This window comes from Pavona decussata, unplaced genomic scaffold, assembly GCF_977016875.1.
Source record: "Pavona decussata unplaced genomic scaffold, jaPavDecu1.1 SCAFFOLD_468, whole genome shotgun sequence".
Taxonomy (NCBI): Eukaryota; Metazoa; Cnidaria; class Anthozoa; order Scleractinia; family Agariciidae; genus Pavona; species Pavona decussata.
Genome location: NW_028145806.1, coordinates 885,162 through 907,128, shown reverse-complemented (window position 1 = coordinate 907,128; position 21,967 = coordinate 885,162). Strand labels below are relative to the sequence as shown.

Sequence of the window (21,967 nt, the reverse complement as noted above, 5' to 3'; positions counted from 1 at the left end):
ATTTAAAGATCCATCCCATTATATAGTTCTCAATTCATCATGTGTTTTTCAAGTGTGCTTTGTATGTTAATCAGTGGTAAACAGAGCTAGATTTTGAATAATTCAGGACACCTAGCAACAGTTGAGAGCTAACATCCTGATCAGAATCTCCAAATTCCAAACACTATTATTTACATGAAAGTTTGCTTATTTTATTTGCTGAGCGAGGATCAAAAATTAACTCAGTTGAGTGAACATTTCATATGAATAGCAAGGAAAAAAATATGTTTCTCTAGGTTTTGTTAGCCCACAATTTCCGCCCACAGAAATGTTTTTTTGATCCTATATTTCTGTTTAAATGTCATATCTAAATCGAGCAGTTAAATCCATTAACAATTGCCACTTAAAGCCGGACGAAGGTTTTGTTTGGGTGACAAACTGTATTTGCCACAAAGCTTTTGCATGTTCCTTAATGAGCGCTCGATCCCAATTTGAGTGAAAATTTACTGGTTATAAACATGTTTTTGGCTCGCAGTTTAAATGAAAAGATTCTGACTGATCAGGAAACTTGGCTAGAAATTCGGGACGGAAAATAAAAATACACTTTTTTTTGTTAAATCCGAATTAAAAAGGCATTCTGAGTTCTTTGTTAGAAAAAAGTCTGAAAGACGTGCCAATTTTAAATCAGATGCAAATTTAGGCTAGATTTGGGTTGGCAAGGATATATGGATTTGTTTGCGCTAAGGACATTTTAAGTAGCATTCTTATAACTAATATTGATCACTAACGCTTGAGTTTATGTTGAAATTAATTTCTTGTGATTCTGCACGCAAGGAACTGACTAAATTAATGGCAAATACAGTTGGAAAATTACATATTTCTCATCGAAACCTCGCAGTAGAATCATTATATAATACTAAAAAGGGATAATCTAGTCAAATTTGTCAACCGTTTACTTTATTCGTAATTGAACAGATATTTAACAATTTGTTTGCCGTGTTACGTACTTAGCGGCAGCCACAACTTTTAATTATGTTAAACGTGTCGTTGATAACCTTACGGACGGCAACTCGTTTGTCTTTGTGCCGAGAAAAATAAACAGAAAAGTTTAGTACAGCGTTCAACATCATTATAGTTTCGATGTAGCGCCAGAATACAGTGTGAAACCCTGCGTTAACAACCGTTGCTTTAGTGGCGATGAAATATCCAAGAGCTGGGGTATAGCATAAGCCAGAAACAGCGATCAGGAGACCAACTGTCTTTGTAACCTTACGTTCTTGAGCCTTTTTCCTTTCTTCTTCCGTGTTCATTGGCCCAATGATGATGCTACCGAGGCGACGGATCCTGATAAACATTCTTAGAGAAGTAAAGATTATTATAACGATACTAAAAACTATCGACGAGATCACAAGCGCGTGATAATCGATCAATCCTGTGAAAACACAGACGCTTAAAAATAAACGAAACAGAGCGTAAACGAGAAAAGCGATGAAGATGCGGGTTTTGGTAACCCACCGAGTGTATTTGGCGCTGTGAAGAATCGCTATGTAGCGATCAATACAGATCACAGCAAAGTTTTGCAGGGTACTGTCTGCAACTAAGGTTACTATGCCAGACACAATGTTTTCCAGCGAGCATGTCGTGGAAGGACATGCCAGAAAGAACCCCATGTCTGATATAATCAAAGGTTCCATGGCAACACCGTTGAAGAGACCAACTGAAGCCAAGCTGAGTAAGCACATGTTGAGGGGCGTTTGAAGCGAAGGCGTCTTGGCGTATGCAGCAATCCACAGCGCGTTGCCCGTCACCGCGGCCATTGAGAGAACAGCGTTTATCGCAATCGCTAGCACCAAAAGAGGCATGTAAAGAACGTTTGGTTCTGCGCAAGAGGTTACAGCTGGATTTAGCGGCCAGGAACATACATACTCAGTGGTGTTTGCAAATTCTCCCTTCGACATCGCTGCGCGTTTTTCTTCCTTTTACGTTCCTGTTGTGGCCTTCACCAGAAAACGTTGAGAGCCGATTTTTTTCTTATTTTCCTTTACAAGCGAAACCAGAAGTCGCAAAGAACCTTTTTGCAGTCTTCAAAAAAATAATCTTTGCGGTTTTCAGTTTTGTTGTCGCAGGTGTAGGTTGCTAATCAAAATCGCTCTGGCTTGTGTAGTTGAAGCATAATTCTGTGTAAAATAGAGAAAAAAGGACTTATTTCTAATTTTTACACTCTAAATTGGTTGATCTAGAGTCATGTGTTAGAGCCATCTAGGAAGTAGAAAAAAAGTTAAAAAATCTCTGAGTAACCGAAATTTAGTGTTGAGGTACGGCTAAGCTTTAAGATTCAAAACGTTTATCTTCGAAAAGGCAATGTTAGTAAACGGCGGTTGCTAGTGAACGCTGAAAATAAAATAAAAAATTATCCTTAACACAAGCACTCGTCGGCCACAAACTAAGGTCCGAATTGCGTAACAAAAAATGAAATAAAATATAACTTAAATTGTCTAAATAAACTGATAATGTGACATACCTTCGAATGATTTACGCTGGACTTTCCCAAGCAGGTTTCGAAGCAAACTTCTTCAATTTTAGCAGCGACGGAGTTGCCAGACAGTACAGGCAGCAAGACCAGATTCAACTGCGCATTTTTCAACGAGAAAATAGAATTTATTCATATTCTGTTTCGTGCATATCCGGAACTCGGCGAAGAGGCTTTTGTCTTTTTTCTTTCTTTTAACTTTCACCTGTGCCGCTTACGCATCTTTAATCGGGACACTTTCAACAAAGCTCAAAGTTTGAACGCTTCTAAAGCAAAACTGTTAAGTCGGTGTACTGCTTAACCTCGAGTGCTAAAGGCCAACCTAGTACAAATCATAATTACCCTACGACAAAATAAGAATATGAAGGAAAAAAAAAAAGCTGTTTTTCAGTCTTTTTAACAACAAAAAGGCAACCGATTATTCCAAATATAACGTTACTTAATCTCACCAGGATTTTAAGATAATAATAATTATTGAGGTACACGAAAATTAGAAATTTTAGATAATATATTGCGCAATGTAACTATGACATTCTCCTTAATATAACAGTAGAACGTTTCGATTAATTCATCGAAATTAAAAAAATAATAATTTATCTCAGCTTTAATTTAAAACAGTTTGTTCTGAATACGTTTACTATTCAATGAATGCAACACGGTATTTTCTAATTCTTTGCAAATGTCTTAGACTGGTCGATTGCCCGTTCTGAATAAAAGATGAACTTATGTTTACGTCTTGCCAACTGCGAACTGAATTATTCAGATCACTTCATATACGATCTTTGATTCTGTTATATGGAGAGGGGCGGGGTGTGTGTTTCGATTCCAGTAAAACGCACAGCTGAAATAATCTTACCAGATACGTGACCTAGTAATGTTTTCTGTCTTTGCAATCACCAGTAATATCGACTGGGAGCTTCAAAGGTTTCATGCAATTGATTTTCTCCATTCGTGACGTAAATGTCTCTTTTTAAATCCTCTTTAATGAAAATTTATACGTTTCTGAGAATCATGTATCACACAGAGTTGAAATCGAATGTAACTTTATTAATTTATTTTTCATTTTAAAATATTGCTTAAAACATCAACTTGGAGTAGATTTCTATCATACGCAGTTGTGGATGAGTCCATTGAAGCTGACAGCACTCTTTAGATGCTAATCAACTGAAATCAGTGAATTAATCGGTTAATGGCTACTTTCGGAAATCAATGCAAATCAGGTTGAAATCACAACTTGTTTCTCTATCGATTATTTATTTTACGGACTGCCAGTAACATATGGCATTATCTTCATTAGATGGCAGGTGACAAAACTCGAGAGCGAATAATGAGCCGATAGAGTATCGCTCCAAGAGAACTGACGTGGACGAGAAGCCGGATTGTTTTTAGGTCTCTTCGGGCCACCCTAAAGAGTTTTCGAAAACCTCTTTAGCCTTTTAAAGCCCGGTCTATACGAACAATTTTTATGTGGCAATTTTTATTTGCCCGTGTAGATGATGAGAAATAACCAATTTTTATGTGACAACTGCATTTGCTGAAAAGCTGGCGTGTTAGTTTTTATGTGGCAAATAAAAACTGCCACATAAAAAAAAAAAAAAAAATTGTCCGTGTAGACGAGATGCCACATAAAATGTGACATTTTTTTCAACGTCATCTGTAGAACCCAGTCCCTACAGTCCCTAACATTTGCGCCTCCTGCATGGCTTTTTGCCTTTCCATGGTCATCTCCGCTGTGCGAAATTATGACTGACGCAAATTAACAAAAAATATTTATATTTGTCGAGCCATCTTCTCGGGCAAATGAAAATTGCCACATGCAGTTGCCACATAAAAATTGCTCGTGTAGGCGGGGCTTAAGTGTCTTGAGAAAGAAAAAGATGCGTCCACACCGCGTTTTCACACCGTTTCTACTGTCCACACTGAGGACTGAAAAACGGACATCAAAAGATGCGCTAACACTACTAGGCTTTTTTCCGGACCTTTTGCTGTCTAGTGCGCATGCTTCAATTCAAAGGCAATTACCGCCACTTTGCACCTGATTGGTTGCGACGCCTGCATTTAGTCGGAAATTAACGTTTTGGTGTGTTCCACACCAAAACGATTGACTTCCGTATAGAGAAGTCTCGACTCCAACTAGAGAGTGTTTTCGAAAAAATCCGTTTTTAGTGAATAAAGGACCGAGTCTTCCATCTAGTTCTAGCGTGGACGGCCAGCCAAAACGTATAAGAAAAAAGTATGTGTAATACGCGAAGTCAAACGAAATGGATGTAATCGAAAAATACTGAACGGAAAATAACAATGTCTGGAACGAAGTATCAAAAACCACAACAAGAGCAAAAAACAGCAAACAGTATTTAGATATATTTTTTTTCTAAAGTGCAAGGTCGTTGTCTATCCGTCTATCATCGGATAGTCAACAACAAGTGAGCCAATCAGATTTGAACATTCGCAGTAGATCAAAGCGCATGCGTGTCTGTTTGTAAGGCTGGTGTCAAGGCTGGTTCTTTCCATTCTCGTGCCCAGAGCCCCCGTGGATTTTAAAATTGTTGCGAGATCGTAGGCTCTGGGACCGAGGATGGGTTCTTTCCTAAAAAGTTGGGTTTATGTGTGCAACTCGGAGATAACCCTTAGCGGCTAAGTTGGACATAAATTATGAGTGCTCTCCATTTGTATGGAAAATTCGTTGAGAATTTTCGCGAAATGGAACAGTACAATTCTCGAGCGCTTTTCATTTGCATGAAAAAAGAAGAAAAAATCAAATGGAATAAAATGGTACGGTTCCTTTAACCGGCAATTTTGGGAAATAAACTGCGTATCTCACCAAAGAGCATGGTACGTAAGCAAATGGTTCAGTGATATTTCGGTCATTTCGGTTTAAACGAGAAGAGAGCTAGGAATACGTCTGAAGTTGTTCCTTTTTTCCAAAAAATTCCAAATTCCATTTGTTGTCCTACCAGAATGACCGGCTTTTCCATTCAAAAGGAAAGCGTGTATATCTCTCAATCTACGGACAAACATATTGTGCTTCACTTAAAAAACAGGATACACAGGATAACAACACGTTACCCTCCCTTCCCCCCCGCCCCCGATATATTAGACCACTAGACGTCTGTCATTGCACATCCACTTTTATTTTGTAAAGACGTTGAGTAACAGGCTAAAGGCGAAAGTTTTATAGCTATCATATTCCAACCAATTCAATAGAGCAATAAGGATATCATAGATTAAGTACCACGGTCACGGCAAATGGCCGAAAATAACAAGTGACCATGACTTGTTAGGTTACCGTTTTCGGTTTCTCTAAGAAGTTGAGCAGTTTCCCGTTAGCGATAAACGCGAGTTGTTTTGCTTACTATTCTTATGTATTTACTTGTTCTATTGAAGAAATATAACCCAGAATCTGGCATTTGCCGTTTGTGTAAACGCGCAGACTGCGAGTAGTTTCTCTTTTGCTCGAAAATCTGCGGGAAGAACACAAACAACTGAGCAAGCACGAATTCGAAGCGCGAGCGGCAAAGCCCCGAGTAGCGCGGACGCCAGAAGACGAGCCGTTTCGCTCGCCTTCTGGCCCCGGTTGTTCAAAGAGCGGATAACTTTATTCAGTGGATAAATCGCTATCCAGCAGATAAAAGTTATTGGTTGGAGTACATTTTGTCCGCTGGATAGCGATTTATCCACTGGAGAGCGCTATCCGCTCTTTGAACAACTGGGGGCTCGATTCGCGGCTTCGTTGCTCGCGCGGGACTCGCCCTTCGGATATCGTGCTTGTTTCCCCCGCGGATTTTCGAACCAAAGAGGGACTCCTCGTAGTCAAGTAAACGCCATGCTATATCCACCATTCAGGGCCTTTTTGGCTTCCGGATTGTTCGTTTAGTTGCCTGCCTCAATAACATATTGTACGCTTACTTGTAATAACTGGTCCCTTAATTTGACAAACTGTTTCGTCTACTCACAATCTCTAAGGCCTGGGGCAAACGTCGAATCTTAGTCGAACTTAATTCGTCAAACCTATTAATTTTGAAATAGGCGCATGAATGGTGCGACGTTTGCCGCAATTAAGTTCGACTCAAATTAATTGGTTCGACTCCAGCATAAGTTCGACGTGCCAAGTCGGATAATGCGACAGTGGTTCGGCGTTACAGCAAACGCCGTTCTAAATACGCGCTGAACTCAATTCATAAATCATGCAAATTACAAACTAATTGATTCAAATGTGATGGACTGCGCAAACGTCACAAAAATACCGACTCCCCCATCTGCCTAACGCTATTTCCCCCCTGACGAGCATGCGCTGTACAAAGACAATTTCGCGACCAGAAATTAAATGGCGAGCTTGATGAAAATGTATTTTTCGTGTTTCATGAAAACTAAATATAAATGATTGAAATGCGAATTGCCTATTTGCAATAAATGCTCAGTGTTTGAGTCTTCTCTTTCTATTTTTCGCAATTAATTGCCAAAGAAAAGCCCGACAAGCACTGTATTTCGGCATTTCGCTTGCAAGTCCTAGCAATAACTAGCCGCGCATCGGGTGAATAGGGACCATACGAATGCAAGACGGTGACGCCAACGAAAACGTCATTTGAAAGTATAACTTTATTTCATTTGTACTACTTCGCGATTATTTTAACTCATTCAACTGGCAAACAAACGACAAACTACCGAGGAATCAAATTGGTGGGAGTACCGTTCAAGTTAACAACTGAGTTAAGGAAGAGAATGAGAATTCACTGTCGTGTGTTCACGTTCTCCCCAAAACCTTGAATTTGGTCATTTCACGTTGTTGTTTTGCAGGGGACGACAAAGAAATGTACCAAAATGTAAAACGCGCGTGCAGAGCGATTGGTTTTGCTCATTAAGCCTTTTATGTTGTGGCTTTGTCGTCGCCGTCGCCGTGGTGTTTTCATAAGGTCCCTAATAGCACGGGGACACGTGCTTATTGCCGTGTTTCACGAAGTGCAACTGGTGAATTAGGGTCTACGCAGGTTCGACGTTTGCTACCACACTGGAATTAAGTCGACTCTTTGTCGAACCTATTTTTAATAAATTCGACGCGACTTAGATTCGACGTTTGCCCTAGGCCTAAGTATTCTAAGGTGTTATTTGAGAGAAACGTCGACATTCAAGGTAAGCGTTCAGTATAAAGTGCCTTAATTAGCACCGTTAGTGCTAAATCAATTGACACTTAGTCCTAAATAAATTGACACTATATTTAAAAATATAGATTTTGTTTTAAATCTATTTATTTATTATTAATAAAACGGTTTCCCGACGGACCAGCAATAAACGTTTTATCATTTAGCTTAACTTTCGTACACTAATCCATTCTACTTCAAGACAGTAGTCCTTCTATTGACGCTTCTGTAAAATCAACTGTCTACAGTTCCATTTTCTCACAATATGTGAATATGCTGGAAGAAGGCCACTACATTTCTCCATAAAAAATATCGACATTAACTACATAAAATAATTATTGTTTTTCAGTTTCTTCTTTTTTTTTTGCGGTTTGTTTGCTTTGCTGTTTCCAGTTCCAAAGCCAGCTAAGACTTATCGAGAAAATTCACATCACTCACTTAATAAATAGTTTTCATCCTTCGTAAGGTATTGCTTTCCATCGCTTTAAAAAAATTAGGGAGCTTAAGCACGACGACGGCACCGTCAACGACAACGCCGCAAAACAAGGTTTGAGGAATAAAAACAATCGCTCTGCACGTGCGTTTTACATTTTGGTACATTTCTTTGTCGTTCTCTGCAAAACAACAACGTGAAATGACCAAATTTAAGGTTTTTGTGGAGAACGTCAACGGACGACGGTGAATTTTTCATTTTCTTTCTTAACTTGTACGCCTCTCCGACCAATTTGGTTCCTGGATAGTTCGCCATTTTTGTAAAAGTTGAGCGAGTTGAAATAATCGCAAAGTAGCACAAATGAAATAAAGTTATATTTTCGTTTTCGTTGCCGTTGTCGTCGCCGTTGCTCAAGCTCCCTTTTTCTTCCCTGTGAAACACCTTGTCAGCTTATTCACTAGGGCACTATTTTATCATCCTCTAGTTAGAAACCTTATCGACTTGAAGCACAAAATGAACAAAGTTCTTCTTGTATAATGACCTTTAGATTCACGGAATCATTTACATTCCAACAAACCACTTGGTTGCGATCAGCATGTTCAAATACGTCCATCTCTAAAATTTCTGTGCCACTCTCGTCAAGGTTTTGATCACCCTCATCAAACAGGCGGCAATTAAGAAATCCAAGGAGAGGAAACGTTTTGGGGAACACGATGCAGTCATCAGCTTTACTTTCAGGATGAACCACAATGCCAATCTTCGTCTTTCGCATATAGCTCTTGAAATCGTTTCTGTGAAGAACATGCCATATCGTCAGAAAGTTGTTGTAGACACCACTGGCATCATTTCTCTCCTGAAGCGCTTCCATTATGGGAATCTGGTAGGTTCCATTTTTCAAGCGAACACGCAGCTTTTCGATCGACTCAATTTGCGACAAGAAATGCTCTCTGCCTTTCTCAGTGTCCCTAACCATGAGAAGAAGGTCGATGAGAGTTGATACTTGGTCTTTAATAGCACTAGGCCTTTGAAAAATTGCTTCTCTATTTGCTTTGGTTGAGGTCAACTTAGATCTTGGGAACAAGGCTGGTTCGGCAGAGACAGGATGCAGGCAGTAATCGAGGGAAACTCTCAGAGGGTGAATGAGTGGAATGGAGCTAGAATTACACGTACTCTGTTGTACTACTGTGCTCAGATCCTGCTTAATCAATCCAAGGATCTCTAGGACCTTCACGCCAAGTTGGTGTGATTCCCATCTCGTCTCACTTTCCATCAGGACTTTCAAGAACATGGTCTTCAGTGTGTACGTTTCTATCACTATCTTGTAACTCATCGTGTAGATGTCAAAGTATGATTCAAGAAATGTTTGAATGAGGTACTTCACAACACGGTAGCATTGTTTTTCCACTGAATTAATTTCTAGTGACCTCACTGCGGTAGTTTCCCACGTGGATTCTGATCTCCTGGTGCACGATACAGCATTGATTGACCAGAACTCAAAAATGAGTTGCAAAGGATCTTGATCAGCTGACGTGTAGGGAATCCTTATGGCCAAGCAAATGTCAACTGAGACAAATGTCTCAAACCCATCACAAGAAAACTTGAGAATTTGAAGATAGGTTTTCCCAGAAGGACATTTTAATCTTGCAACATATTGCCACTTTTGGTATTTTCCAAGTGAAGCATTCAGGGATCGATAAATTGCCACAGACACCATTGATGCGATTTCATCTCTCCAAGGACTTTTTCCATCCTTAAAAATAAGTTGTTGACTTTTCCTCTTTTTGTTTTCGTTTTCATCGCACCACTCAGGACAAAGAACATCGTCCATGAATGTGAGGTCCTTCATCTTCAAAGGGAGCTTTGTCGACTGCATGTTGATATCGTAAGAGTTGGCATAAAAGGGCTCGCCCTCTTTCATTGTAACCAACTGTTCTTGAAGCGCAGGTAGAACAATGACATAGTCGAATTCATCAGGCTGTCCAATCTTGGTACCATCAACCATACTACCACCTTGTTGGATACTAGCATTGTGGAACAATCGGTATTTACCAGAAAGGTCTAGCACGGCTTCCTGTATGATATCATCCAACTCGTCGTGAATAATGCGAGCGTTTTGGTCGTCTGGAAACTTTGCTTTTGTTTCTGCTATTTCCTTCAAAAATACGTCAAGCTGGTTCATGCTGCCACTTTCTGAACAATTTTCACTGTCTGGTTTTGCAGCCATATTATGTTGTATTGTCTGTTACATGATCCAGAGTCTACAATTCAATAACAACAAGAAGAGTCAATTTAAATTACACCACGCATTAACATCTAGATAGAAACTGAGAGAAAACGAAAGATAGAAACTGAAAAAAAAAAAAAAACAATAAATAGAAACAGAAAAAATATATATTGCTTTATTAGATACTGATACACACAGTGTCACAGAAAAGCAATGCTTCCATTGAAATTGTCACGCTATATGATTTCACCCACAGACTATAATTATTAAAGCGGCACCACAGGAAAGTACTCATTAGCTTACATTTGATTTCCCCAACGGACTTAAAACAGATACTGTTAATAATTGAATAAGAACCAGGGGCACTTATTCCAAACTTAGGGTACATTGGGAGGGGCATATTATTGGGGTTAGCTTATTTTATTAATTTTCCCAAATCGTGGTCAGTAAGATGGACATCTTTTTTTTGCATTATTAATAACATTTGCATGTAAACAGCAGCACACAGTAACCTGTGTTTTAATATACATTTAGCTGTTTACTAGTTGTTCACTAGCAGCATGTTTCATTGGTGTGTTGTAAAGAAATGGACCAGAAATTGTGAGATGTGACATGAAAGAAAAGAACTGGTTTCTTGTTTTCACAAGAGCAGTTCAACTTTGATTACTGAATACTGAATGATTCTACAAAATGATGAATCAGATGCGCGACACAACCAGCACAATACTCAAGCTTTGTGGTCTCAGTTATCACCACCTCCCCCCCCGCAAAAAAAAAAACAAAAACAAAAACAAAACAAAAACAGGGGGAAGGGCAGTTTCTTGAGGGGGGAGGGGAGGTGCATATTAGCTTGGCCATAGGAAGGGGTGCTTATTTGAAGTTGTGAGTTTGATTACTATCAATTGGCAATAGAAATCAATAAAAATTGAGTCATTGAATGGTAACAATTTTATTACTATCTGCTGTTATTAAGAATGATTTTTGACTTGTTACAAGTTACACTGTTAAAATAATTGGCACAGTTAGCATGCAATCTGAGTTTACTGTTTAGAGAAACACTGTGGTCTTTTCATCATTTATCTTTGCTTTTCAGTGCTAATGATAACTAATGATTGGTATTCTAATATAGATAATGGCTTACTTAACGGAGTGCTTTTCCTTTATCTTAAGAAATCTTTTGATAGGATGGATCATAAGATCCTAAACCTAAATATTCCATTATTGTCAATCAATATAAACTCGCTCACTCAGTTCACCACTGACCCGGATATAAAAATTGATGGACGTCAAATGGACAGAGTCAAAAGTCACAGATATTTAGGAATCAAAATAGATGCACTCTTGCATGGCGCTCTCTTATTGACCATATAGTAAAAAAAGTGTCGGGTAGCCTGGCTGTTTTAAAGCAAACTAAGGCTTTAGTACCACGGGATACCTTAATAAACATGTACAATGCCTTTATAGTACCATGCTTTGACTATTGTAGCCCTGTATGGGTTGCAAAGGAAAATGTCAACCTGACAGGTTACAATTAAGCTACAAAATAGGGCTGCCTGCAGCTTTTTCTAGTAATGCGACACCATCCTCTAGTTTTATGTTTACTATATGACCTTGACTGGGATACACTTGAACAAAGGCATGCTAAAGAGTTGACAGTTACTATATATAAGGTCGTAAATGGTCTCTTCCCAACTCGCCTCCATTACATTTTCAAAAGACATAAAAATTCATACCCACAATTTAAGGAGTTCGGATCAGAATTTATTCATTCCCAGGCCACTGTCTGAGGCAGGAAAATGTAGTTTTCACCATTGAGGTGCTATGCTCTGGAACGGCCTTCCCACTCAAACAAAAAAATCAAACCACTATGAATTCCTTTAAAGAATTCCTGCCGGCAAATTAAATTAAATTAAATTATTTTGTAATGACAAGGTATACGTAACCAAATAACGCTCCATAATTTTTGAGCGTTATTTTATTCATAGTAGGATTTTAGACAGAATGCACGATGGAAGAACATATCTTATGGAAGAACATATCTTATTGATAGCTCAGCTGGTAGAGTACTGCATCGGCATCGCGAAGGTCATGGGTTCGAATCCCGTTCAACCCTGAATTTTTTTTTTCAGGCTTTCTTTTCACAGCTGCTTAGGTTGCGTAGCAATGAGTTTACCTAAGCCCCAATTTACCAGTATTACCAGGTGAATTTTCGGCTTGGCGTGGAATTAAGACGTCCTTGGCGTTCCTTCGGCGTGATGTTGACGCGGAATGCACCCTGGCTTATAATTAATTTGTACGAATTTATACGAATTGATACCGTGTTTAATTAAATAAAGCTATGATGATGATGAGTGCAGTTTATGGTTATCAGAAGAAGCTGCAGCCAGGCTGAGCGGCGTGCAACCCCCTTGTTTCGCACGTTTTCCCTACTGAAAGGAGAAAGGAAACTTCATCATGTTCAGTTCATGGCATCTTCGTTCAAAGAGCCTTGCAATTTCCTCGCTATATTTTAACATTTATTAGGAAAAATGCTACGTGTATACATACCATACAAAACTGACTGCGAAGGGAGGTTTCACATTAAACTCGAGATCATCAGGGAAGCTGAGGAGTTCAGTCGCTTGAAAGTGAAAATTTCTTCTTCACTAAGCCGCCATTTTTGTTTACTACGATCTCGTCTCCAGTCTCCAGGATCTTATTATTGCGCGGGCTTTGGAGATTGCGAGTGGACTGGATACAAGTTGTCCTCATGTGATGGCGGGAACAACAAATGGCAGCTTCCTCTCCAATAAGTTTGGACTTTTTACCTCGTTCGCTGCGAAGATCCTTACTTAATTTTCAAAAAGAGGGTGTTCGATTTGGAATAAGCAAACAAGGAAGGTAACGAGAACGTTAAAATTCAACTAAGCAACTCAGTTTTTCTTTCTACACGTTCACAATTGTGTGTCATGCTCGATGCTCGACATTTAAATGGGTCATTGTTTCACAGTGATCTGCCTTTCACAGCAAATTATTGCGGAAACGCTTACTAACCAGGCTTTTTTTTTTATTTCTTGCATTCTATGTGGCCTTCTCATTGGTACAGATGTTTAATCGGAGACGAGGTAAGCTTTATTTTTTTTCATCGATTTCTCATGTCACACTCGCATTCTTGTTGTGTTGATGTTTAAAATGAATGCCTGCAAGTAACTTAAGCTTAAGCGTTGCCTGCTTAGGCTTAAGCTTAATGACAATCTTCAATCCCATACATACATTTTTTTTCATCGATTTCTCATGTCACACTCGCATTCTTGTTGTGTTGATGTTTAAAATGAATGCCTGCAAGTAACTTAAGCTTAAGCGTTGCCTGCTTAGGCTTAAGCTTAATGACAATCTTCAATCCCATGCATACCTAAAGACCTGGTTTCCATATGATCGCTACGATCGCTACTATCTTCGAAAAAAAAGTTCAGTGATTGAGCGATCATAATTTGTTGTGGACATCATGGAAACAACTCTCCTGGGCCCAGTTGTTCAAAGCCCGATTAAACTAATCCTGGGTTAACGTGAAGTTTGATTCGAGTTTAATTACTAATCCATAAGCTTTTTTCCAAAAGATTTTCCCCTTCAGTTTTGACTTAGAATTTTCTTTGCCATCAGCCCAAAATCAGCTTTTAAAAACATTTTTAACGAGAGAGATACAAACCTCGGTGAACTTTTAATCAGGGATTAGCGTTACATGTAATCGGCTCTCGAACAACCTTGGCCAGTGGACCAGTGATGGTCCCAGCTATGCTGGCAATCGGAGCGATCGTTGCGATGTCGGCGATCTACCTTTCAACTCCTAGCCGTAATTTCTTGTCATCCCATGTTTGTAAACATGTAATTAATATAGAAGCATTCTTTTTGTAATAGACTAGTAAGCAAGTCACAGAGCAAGTTCTACTGCAATACTCTTATGTTTTTGTTTTTCACTAAATAAAAAGGGGACTTTTTTTTCACTAGATGGGACTTGGAAAAACACTCCAAGCAATAAGTATTGCTTATTACTACAGAGATGCCTGGCCACTCTTGATTGTAGTACCATCTTCTGTTAAATTTTCATGGATTGAGGAGATTGAAAAATGGTTGCCTGAAGTGGAACCACATAACATAAACCTGATTAGGTCTGGCAGTGATATCAGGTGGGTTCATATGTAAAAATTTAATGCATCAGTCAATTCCATCCAATTGCCCATCCCCTCCCCCCTCCCGGCAATAGTGGGGCATTTTCCTACACTGTCCATCCTGGGGGTCAGGCATTGGCCTTCCACCCAATTACCCCAGGGCATTTGACCATCTCACTTTTTTCACCCTACAGCATTGTTGCTTCCTTAATGACAAATTCATCAACAAATACAGTAAGTTTCTTATTGAAAACGTTTAGGAAGGACATTAAATGGGACGCTAGAGCTGTAGAATGACCTATTTTTGCACTAAATAAGGGAAACAAGACCCAGCTAGGACTTAATTTGGCCTGAATTAGCTTAAGTTTTACTGACATGTTTGAGCCACCACCCCGGGGCATTTGAACAACTATTTTGTCCCGGCGGTGGGGCATTTGCCAGTTTATTTTCAAAAAAGTCCTAATTCCCGGGGGTCGGCCGGGGAAGGGGGGGGGGAGGGGGGATGGGCACTGTTAGAATTGACTGATGCATAAATAATAAGCTTTTTAATCACCTGGACAACATATTTCACCAAGGAGGGGCTATGTTCCTCAGATTAAATTTGTAGTGTACATTAAATTATTTATAAAAGTGTTTTCAAGTACACAATTGCACCTTCTGTACATGGCTTGCGCTGTTGCGGGCTCCCTGCCATATTGTGTTCTTATTTTATTCTGTAAGTTGTTGATCATTATTGTAACGTATTATCTGTTTGCAAATCTAATGAAAAAAAGTAAGTAAATAAAACAAAAAAAAGGCCATTTGAATTGTTTGAAGACTGTGCCTCCTTTTGCTGCTTTGTATACATACTTTCCGTGTAGTTCGTAATGGTGTGAGAAATTTGGATTTCTTAATTAAGGTCTGTGCCTACCAAAACAAAGATATTTTTGTGAAATTTATGACTATGAGGAAAAAGCAGATCTTTGCAAGGGCTACTGGAATCCAAAAGAAAACTGGGGGTACATGGAACCACACATTTTTAGGACTCAAGAAGACTCAAGATTGTTAATTGTATTGTAGAGCTCTTTTTGAATTATTCTTGCGTTATTACGTGGGATGCCTGTGCAGCCCACGTTATAAAATGGGGGCCGTTTGTTCTTCTTTGTATCCACAAATGCGCATCTTTCAATTATTAACTCGTTTTAGATGTATCAAATTCAGTTTTCTCCTAGATGGGATCTTTTTGTCTCCTATTGTCCTTATTGTCTTTAGCAAAAACGGTCCAATCAGAATGCAATATCTTAGTGTAGGTCAGGAGGGATCGGAGGGGAGTTAATTACTATTGTGATTCTTCAGGTCCTAGTGGTCTCTCGGTGGAACTGAAAAGGTTTGACTTTAGTGGCGTGGCCATATTGTTTTAATGTTTTAGATTCCAACGTGCCGTTTTCAAAAAGAAAATTAACCCTTTTGAAGCGGTAAATCGAAAGAATAACTTCTAAGAAGCACTCGACAGTAAAAATGGTGGAAATCGGAGAGTTCAAGGCGAAGGAATCATGCTTCTGTTTGACAGTTGTAGAACCATTCAGAATATGCGGGGGAAAAGTCATTGGTATTAAGCTAAAACGCAGATCGCATCACTTTGTCGAATTGATGCTTAAACGCAACTGGAAATCCATTTTACAAAAAGATTGAAGGCTTGATTGTCCATTTGTACTAAAAGTTTTCATTTAGGAAAGCTTTTTGCCTGTTTTCTTTCGGTTTTTTTTTTTTTGGGTGAAACGAAAACAATTTGTAATCTTACACTTTTATTTACATAACCAGAAACGTGTGTCAGGCCACGTTATTGTAATAGAAATTCCGGTATAACGATAAGACGCGTAACACAAGGGAAACAACATAACGCTATCTTTGTGACTCAAAATATTCCATTAGCTAGGATAGTCTGCGAAGCATACAATTATAATAATCAAGGGGCATCACACGTAAATGCCAGTATAGGCATCTTGTTTAATCTCTGAAAATGGTGAGGTTACCCCTGATCTTATTGTATTCCAATAGCCCTTACTGCTTTTCCCGCATAGTCATGAACAAAAAAAAAAATAGAACTTTGGATTTAGAGGCACCATCCTGAAAGGGCCCTAATATATGGCTCTTAAGGATCCAATTTCTAGTAGTATTTTATTTCTGGATACTTTGTTGGACTTAATAAGTATAGAGATTTTAATAATTTTGTTTTATTATCTTATTTGCTTTGCAGCAACCTTGGTAAAGGTATGATTCATGTCATTGGATATGGCCTGCTAAGTGTTGGCACATCTAAACTATTGATAGAAGCCCTGGAAACCCACAAGTTTAATTTCATAATACTGGATGAATCACATTACCTAAAGACTAGAAAAGCTGCTCGCACTAAGCGACTGCACCAGCTTTGCAAGAAAGCTAAGCATGCCATTCTGTTAAGTGGAACACCATCTCTAGCAAGACCACGTGAGGTTAGTATTAAGCATACGTTGTATACACTGTACAAATTTAACAGTTGCCTTGCAGACATCTCACAACTTTTAAGGCCTGTGATTCTTCATGCTGTGTCTTTCTATCCCAATTTGTTGCACCTTACACAATGTAGTTTGGTACTGACCTGCCCATTTTCAATTGTACAGTTGTAATACATTGTACATCAGCCCAATTTCTTGAAAAACATCTGTATCGCAAGGCTGAAAATCAACCCTGTTTTGCACAACAAAGATTTCTGAATTGACCTGATTTTAATTTTTATTTTAGCTGTACTTCCAGCTTGATATTGTCTGTCCAGGCAAGTTTGGCTCCTTCAGTAGTTTTGTCAACAGATACTGTGACGCTCACTGTGTTTACTATCGTGGGGAAAGGCATTATGATACCAGGTATGCGTACATAAAGTGAATAATCTAGGGCTCTCATAACATTATATAAATTAATGTGTCCTGCAAAAGTTGTTGTAAAAGCTGCATGAGTTGACGTTACAGGGAATCTTGCCCACAGTGTACATTGTTACGTGTACTGTACTTTTATACAATGTTCTATTTTTATTTTTCTATTTCTTTATTTTAAGGCTTTTACCGAACGGTAAAATGCGCTTAATGGAACGTGACGCCTTAGGGGTGGTTGGTCACGCAATGTTGTGTCGACCCCAGACAACAATGTATACACGAACGCCTCATTCATAAATGAATACTCTCTATTCAGTAGGGTTAGGATAAAAGCCTTTCATGGCTAGGAAATTGTACCAATATGTTGCACAATTGTCTAGAAATGAATCTTACCTTTGCTGGGATTGGTTCTCGTTTTGTAAAGCCCTATTGATGGCTAGTAGTTTGCCACGTTGTGTCTTTTAGTTTACAGTACGTTTGTACCTATTGGCCGAACTTTGAGTCACTGTCTCGCTATAAAAGCGTCAGAACACTATCCCAGGACATTATCCTGGCAGTATTGCACGAACGCAAACACGTTTAAAAAATTTTGTTTACCCACCCTCCCTCCCTTTGGAGGAGGATTGTTATATATTCATTAAACTTGGGGTCACTCCTTGTGGTTCAGTTAAGTCTGCGTTGCGACTTCCCTCAAGCTCTTGGCATTGCTCGTATCTTGCCATCTCATACCTTTGCCTTTATCTTGTCCGATCCAGCCCGTATGGTGCTGGGGAGATAAGAAAGGCTCTGCCAATACTCTTGTCCTACCCCACGTTAGTGGGGAGGTAAGTGAGGGTGCGCACATAACCCGAAGTCGTATTAACCTGCCACAGGGATGTGTCCCCCAATTACGCCACCTTGTTGTCTGTTTACTTTGTCTCAATACTGTTATCTAGCTGCATGCTTTGTTAAACAATAATAATTTAAAGTATATGCGGAATAGTGACATTAATTTTCATTTTCAAGCAACTAGTCAGACACAGTGGTGTTGGCAGCAATTTCAATGTACAATGTAGTTTGAAACCTGTGAGGTAAAAGTTTTCTTGTGAAACAGCTCTGTCTTTAGAAACATTTATTCTGATCTCCTCTAATTACAGTGGTGCCTCAAATCTCAATGAACTTTACAATCTCCTTAAAATGCATGTTATGATACGACGACTCAAGAAGGAGGTATGTCTCTGCTGTTGTCATATTAAAATAATAGTGGAGTCCCACTACAGTCAACTTTTGCCTTGCGGACAGCTTGCTATTACAGACACCCCAATAATATGACAGCAGCTAAATCCCCAGCAAAAATAAATTACAGACGTTTGACTGAAATAATTCCCGCTATTACGGACTCTCTCTATTAAGGACACTAACTTGCGGTCCAGAGGGTGTCCACAATAAAGGGAGTTGACTGTATCTAAACCTTGCTTGTCCTGAACTTCCTGTTATCTCAAGTGACGGGGATGATCGAAGGATTTTTTTGGGTTTGAAATTTTTGATTCGGGGATTTTTTTGGGTAGGAAAATTTGGCAAAACAATCTGAAGATTTGTAGTAGTGCCCGTGTATCCTGGCCGCGTTGTCATTCTGTATAATGTTATTGTTGAAACAGAAGATGTTCTTGGGTGTCTCGAGTGTTGTTAGCATGACTACCAGATGCGGAAAAGATAACTTCAGATGGCATGATGAATAAACAAACACGAACATTCAATTTCTAATGTTTTTATTTTTCGTGTTATATCATTTAATGCTTTCTGAAAATTTTTAAGTCTCGGAAATTTGGCATGGGATTTTTTTGGGCTTGATCTTTGTTCCAGAGATTTTTTTGGGTTTTGATTTTTGCCCCCATTTGATCATCCCGTCACTTGAAATCCGGAGTACCCCGCTGGGCATGAAGGCCCCAAGCTTTTGGGTCAGTGAACATAACCTTGTTATTTTACATTGTACTCTCAATATCTTGCACCTCCAATATCTGAGGGAAGTGGTCAAAATAAGTTTGTTCTAAGAGGACCCACCTCTGGGGTAGGGGTGTTATCAATTAACTTTTTCCTGGCCCCTTTAAATTTGGATATTGTAATGGGTCTCCAAGTTGTATCTCATTCAATATTGTTACATGTGCACCTGTACTGTACATTGTTATTTAACTTCACTTTAAAAGAGTTAAAATTATATTGCAGGTTTTAACTCAGCTGCCACCAAAGAGAAGACAGAAAGTGACTTTTGATATCTCTGAGTCGTCTAGTAAATACAAAACGGTGAGGAATAGAGCTTTCCACATTAATTTTTTTTGTACTACTACATATTTAAACATGAAGTAGTAGAAGGCAGCTGGTTCATTTAGCATGCCGCTTGGAGGTCTAGTGTATCAAAATCACCATTAAACTTGCAAGTGAATAAAGAACAAAAGAACTAAATGTACGTGTACATAACTGTACTTAAATTTGATAATATATGTGTAGGACTTGGTGGAAAAGGGTTGCACCCTAGCGGCAATCCATAGTTCTCAAAATCATTTTGTACTTTGGCAGAAGGGCTGCTACAGTGTACTCTGTAATATTCACCCAGGGAATTCTGTAGGACAATTTCAAATTTAGGCCCACAGTTAAACTGAGTATCAGCCTTTTCGGACTACCCTCCCATCTCCCTCCACTCCCCCCCCCCCCTCCCCTTAGTAAGGCCTGATACTTAGGTTTCATACATGCGTCAAATTTATGAATGTAAAAGGGTATAACGCCTTCTTTTATAATAGAAGCTGTTTTATTTCTTGTTTGTTTCACTCACCACCCATACTTTTAATGGATTTTAGGAAATGCAGCAGGTTATGAAAGACTTTAAGAAGTGTTCTGCCATTCTCAAAGGTGATGCTGATGATCCATCAATCCAGTCACCTCTGTTTGAAATGAACAGACTGTCCGTGTTACTTTACCATTACACAGAACTTGTAAAGGTGAGATGATGTATTTTGAATCAGGTTCCAGGCATCAGTGGCATCAGTAATCAAATTAATGCTGAACTCATGAATATCATGCTGTTATAATATAGCTGAACTGGTCCATGCTTAAGGAACTTTCTGATTGGCTCCCTGAGTGGGCCATATTTTCCTATTGTAGAGACTGCTAGGATAGACTGCTTGCATTACAGTGTACATGTACATTTGTAAGTTTCAATTTTGACAAAAACAAAGCAAACTGTCATGCTGGATTTTAACTGTCTTGCACTGCTTTAACATACAGTACATGTAAACAAGCTTCACGCTGACTAGAAAGCAACAAGCATATCTATATAATAAAAATTGTATTATTAACCCTCCAGCTGAAGGTGATGTCCATCAACTTGCAAAACAAAAGGATGAGACCAATATTTTCCCAATTCGGGCTTCACGCTACTTCAATAATGACAAAAGTCATATAATACAGGTGTACAGAATGTACATACACTAAAATGTGTTTTGGGGGGTAGAATTTGAGTGTTTAAATCAATCTTGGTTGCAAGCCAAGGGTTAATAATTATGTAGTGTAAATGTACTTTCAGATTCTCCCTTATTTTTCTCAAGTGCTTTTGTCTGGTTACTGATATACATGTATGGAACAGCAAAAATTAATGGTCACATTTTGATTTTTGAGTCACATGCACCTGTAGATAAATATTGTTATCAGTGTTCTCTGAAATCCCATGAAAAAAAAAAAAAATGCGCTCACTGCATTCATTCCAGAAATACTGTTAACTAACAGCTAAGTTCATTCATCTGTTTAGATTGGCCCTGTGCTGAAGTACATTGAAGACCTTGCCCAAGGCATGGATAGCAAGTTCATTGTGTTTTTTCGTCATCTTCTTGTGCGCCAGGCTATAGTTCGGAAGTTAGTGGCACTGAAAATAAAACACATCTGCATCGCTGGTGATGTGCCCTCAGGGTTAAGAGGGGTATGCCTGTTTTTTTTGTGGCATCATTTATTATTATTCTGTTTTGGCGAGTCAGTTTTTTTATTAAACGTTTAGTTTATGCCAAACAAGGATCTGTAGTCTGTAAAACAGGTTCATTTTTTGTCTATACTAGGTGCATAAACATGTCATTGTATTAAAATTTCTTTGTGTCTTTTACATGGTATCTCAACTCAAGGTTAATAAGTATTTAAATTAAAGCCACTGAAAGTGTGTTAACAAAACAATCATTGTACATGCACATGTAAGAGGTAACTGGGAATTAAATGATTTTTAAGTTCGTGTTTGAATCTTAATGATTCCTAAAGATTTTGTTTTGCTGTAAGTTGTTAAGTTTTAAAACAATAATGTTCAGAGGGATTGTTATGTGTATCATACACGATTGTATTTGTTTTCTAGGATTTGGTTCATTCATTTCAAACTGATCCTCAAGTCCGCATTGCAGTTCTATCCATTGAAGCTGCCTCTTTTGTGAGTGTTCTACGTTCATGCAAATGCATGTATTTTTGATGTTTGACCGCATTTTTTTCATATATTCGTTCTCTTCTCTTGGTTCTTCTGTGATTGTACACGCATGTAGTAAATGCATGTAGCTGAAAGAGTGCACCTCAATGTATTCTGATCATACATGTAGTGCAAGTTAAAACATAACAACATTCACTTTATTTATTC

General features: G+C 38.7%; 3 protein-coding genes across 3 annotated transcripts in view; 1 reads left to right on the top strand and 2 right to left on the bottom strand.

Moving 5' to 3' along the window:
* Nucleotides 1-986: 986 nt before the first annotated feature.
* On the bottom strand, nt 987-2,110 carry LOC146450346 (uncharacterized). Its single transcript, XM_085100520.1, has one exon. The coding sequence runs from the start codon at nt 1,935-1,937 to the stop codon at nt 987-989; it is 951 nt and encodes a 316-aa protein (XP_084956646.1). The 5' UTR covers nt 1,938-2,110.
* Nucleotides 2,111-7,994: 5,884 nt separating this feature from the next.
* LOC146450345 (uncharacterized) lies at nt 7,995-12,987 on the bottom strand. The gene is made up of 2 exons (XM_085100374.1): nt 12,849-12,987; nt 7,995-10,335 (listed from the first exon to the last, which is right to left on the bottom strand). The coding sequence occupies exon 2, from the start codon at nt 10,299-10,301 to the stop codon at nt 8,571-8,573; it is 1,731 nt and encodes a 576-aa protein (XP_084956500.1). The 5' UTR covers nt 10,302-10,335; nt 12,849-12,987; the 3' UTR covers nt 7,995-8,570.
* LOC146450344 (uncharacterized) overlaps nt 12,959-21,967 on the top strand; it is a 27,688-nt gene continuing 18,679 nt past the window's right edge. The window contains exons 1-10 of the mRNA XM_085100373.1: nt 12,959-13,181; nt 13,387-13,405; nt 14,286-14,464; nt 16,683-16,917; nt 17,207-17,325; nt 18,468-18,540; nt 19,534-19,611; nt 20,163-20,303; nt 21,110-21,277; nt 21,695-21,766. Coding sequence (XP_084956499.1) covers nt 13,072-13,181; nt 13,387-13,405; nt 14,286-14,464; nt 16,683-16,917; nt 17,207-17,325; nt 18,468-18,540; nt 19,534-19,611; nt 20,163-20,303; nt 21,110-21,277; nt 21,695-21,766 — 1,194 coding nt within the window. The 5' untranslated portion in view covers nt 12,959-13,071. The remainder of the gene's footprint in view (nt 13,182-13,386; nt 13,406-14,285; nt 14,465-16,682; nt 16,918-17,206; nt 17,326-18,467; nt 18,541-19,533; nt 19,612-20,162; nt 20,304-21,109; nt 21,278-21,694; nt 21,767-21,967) is intronic.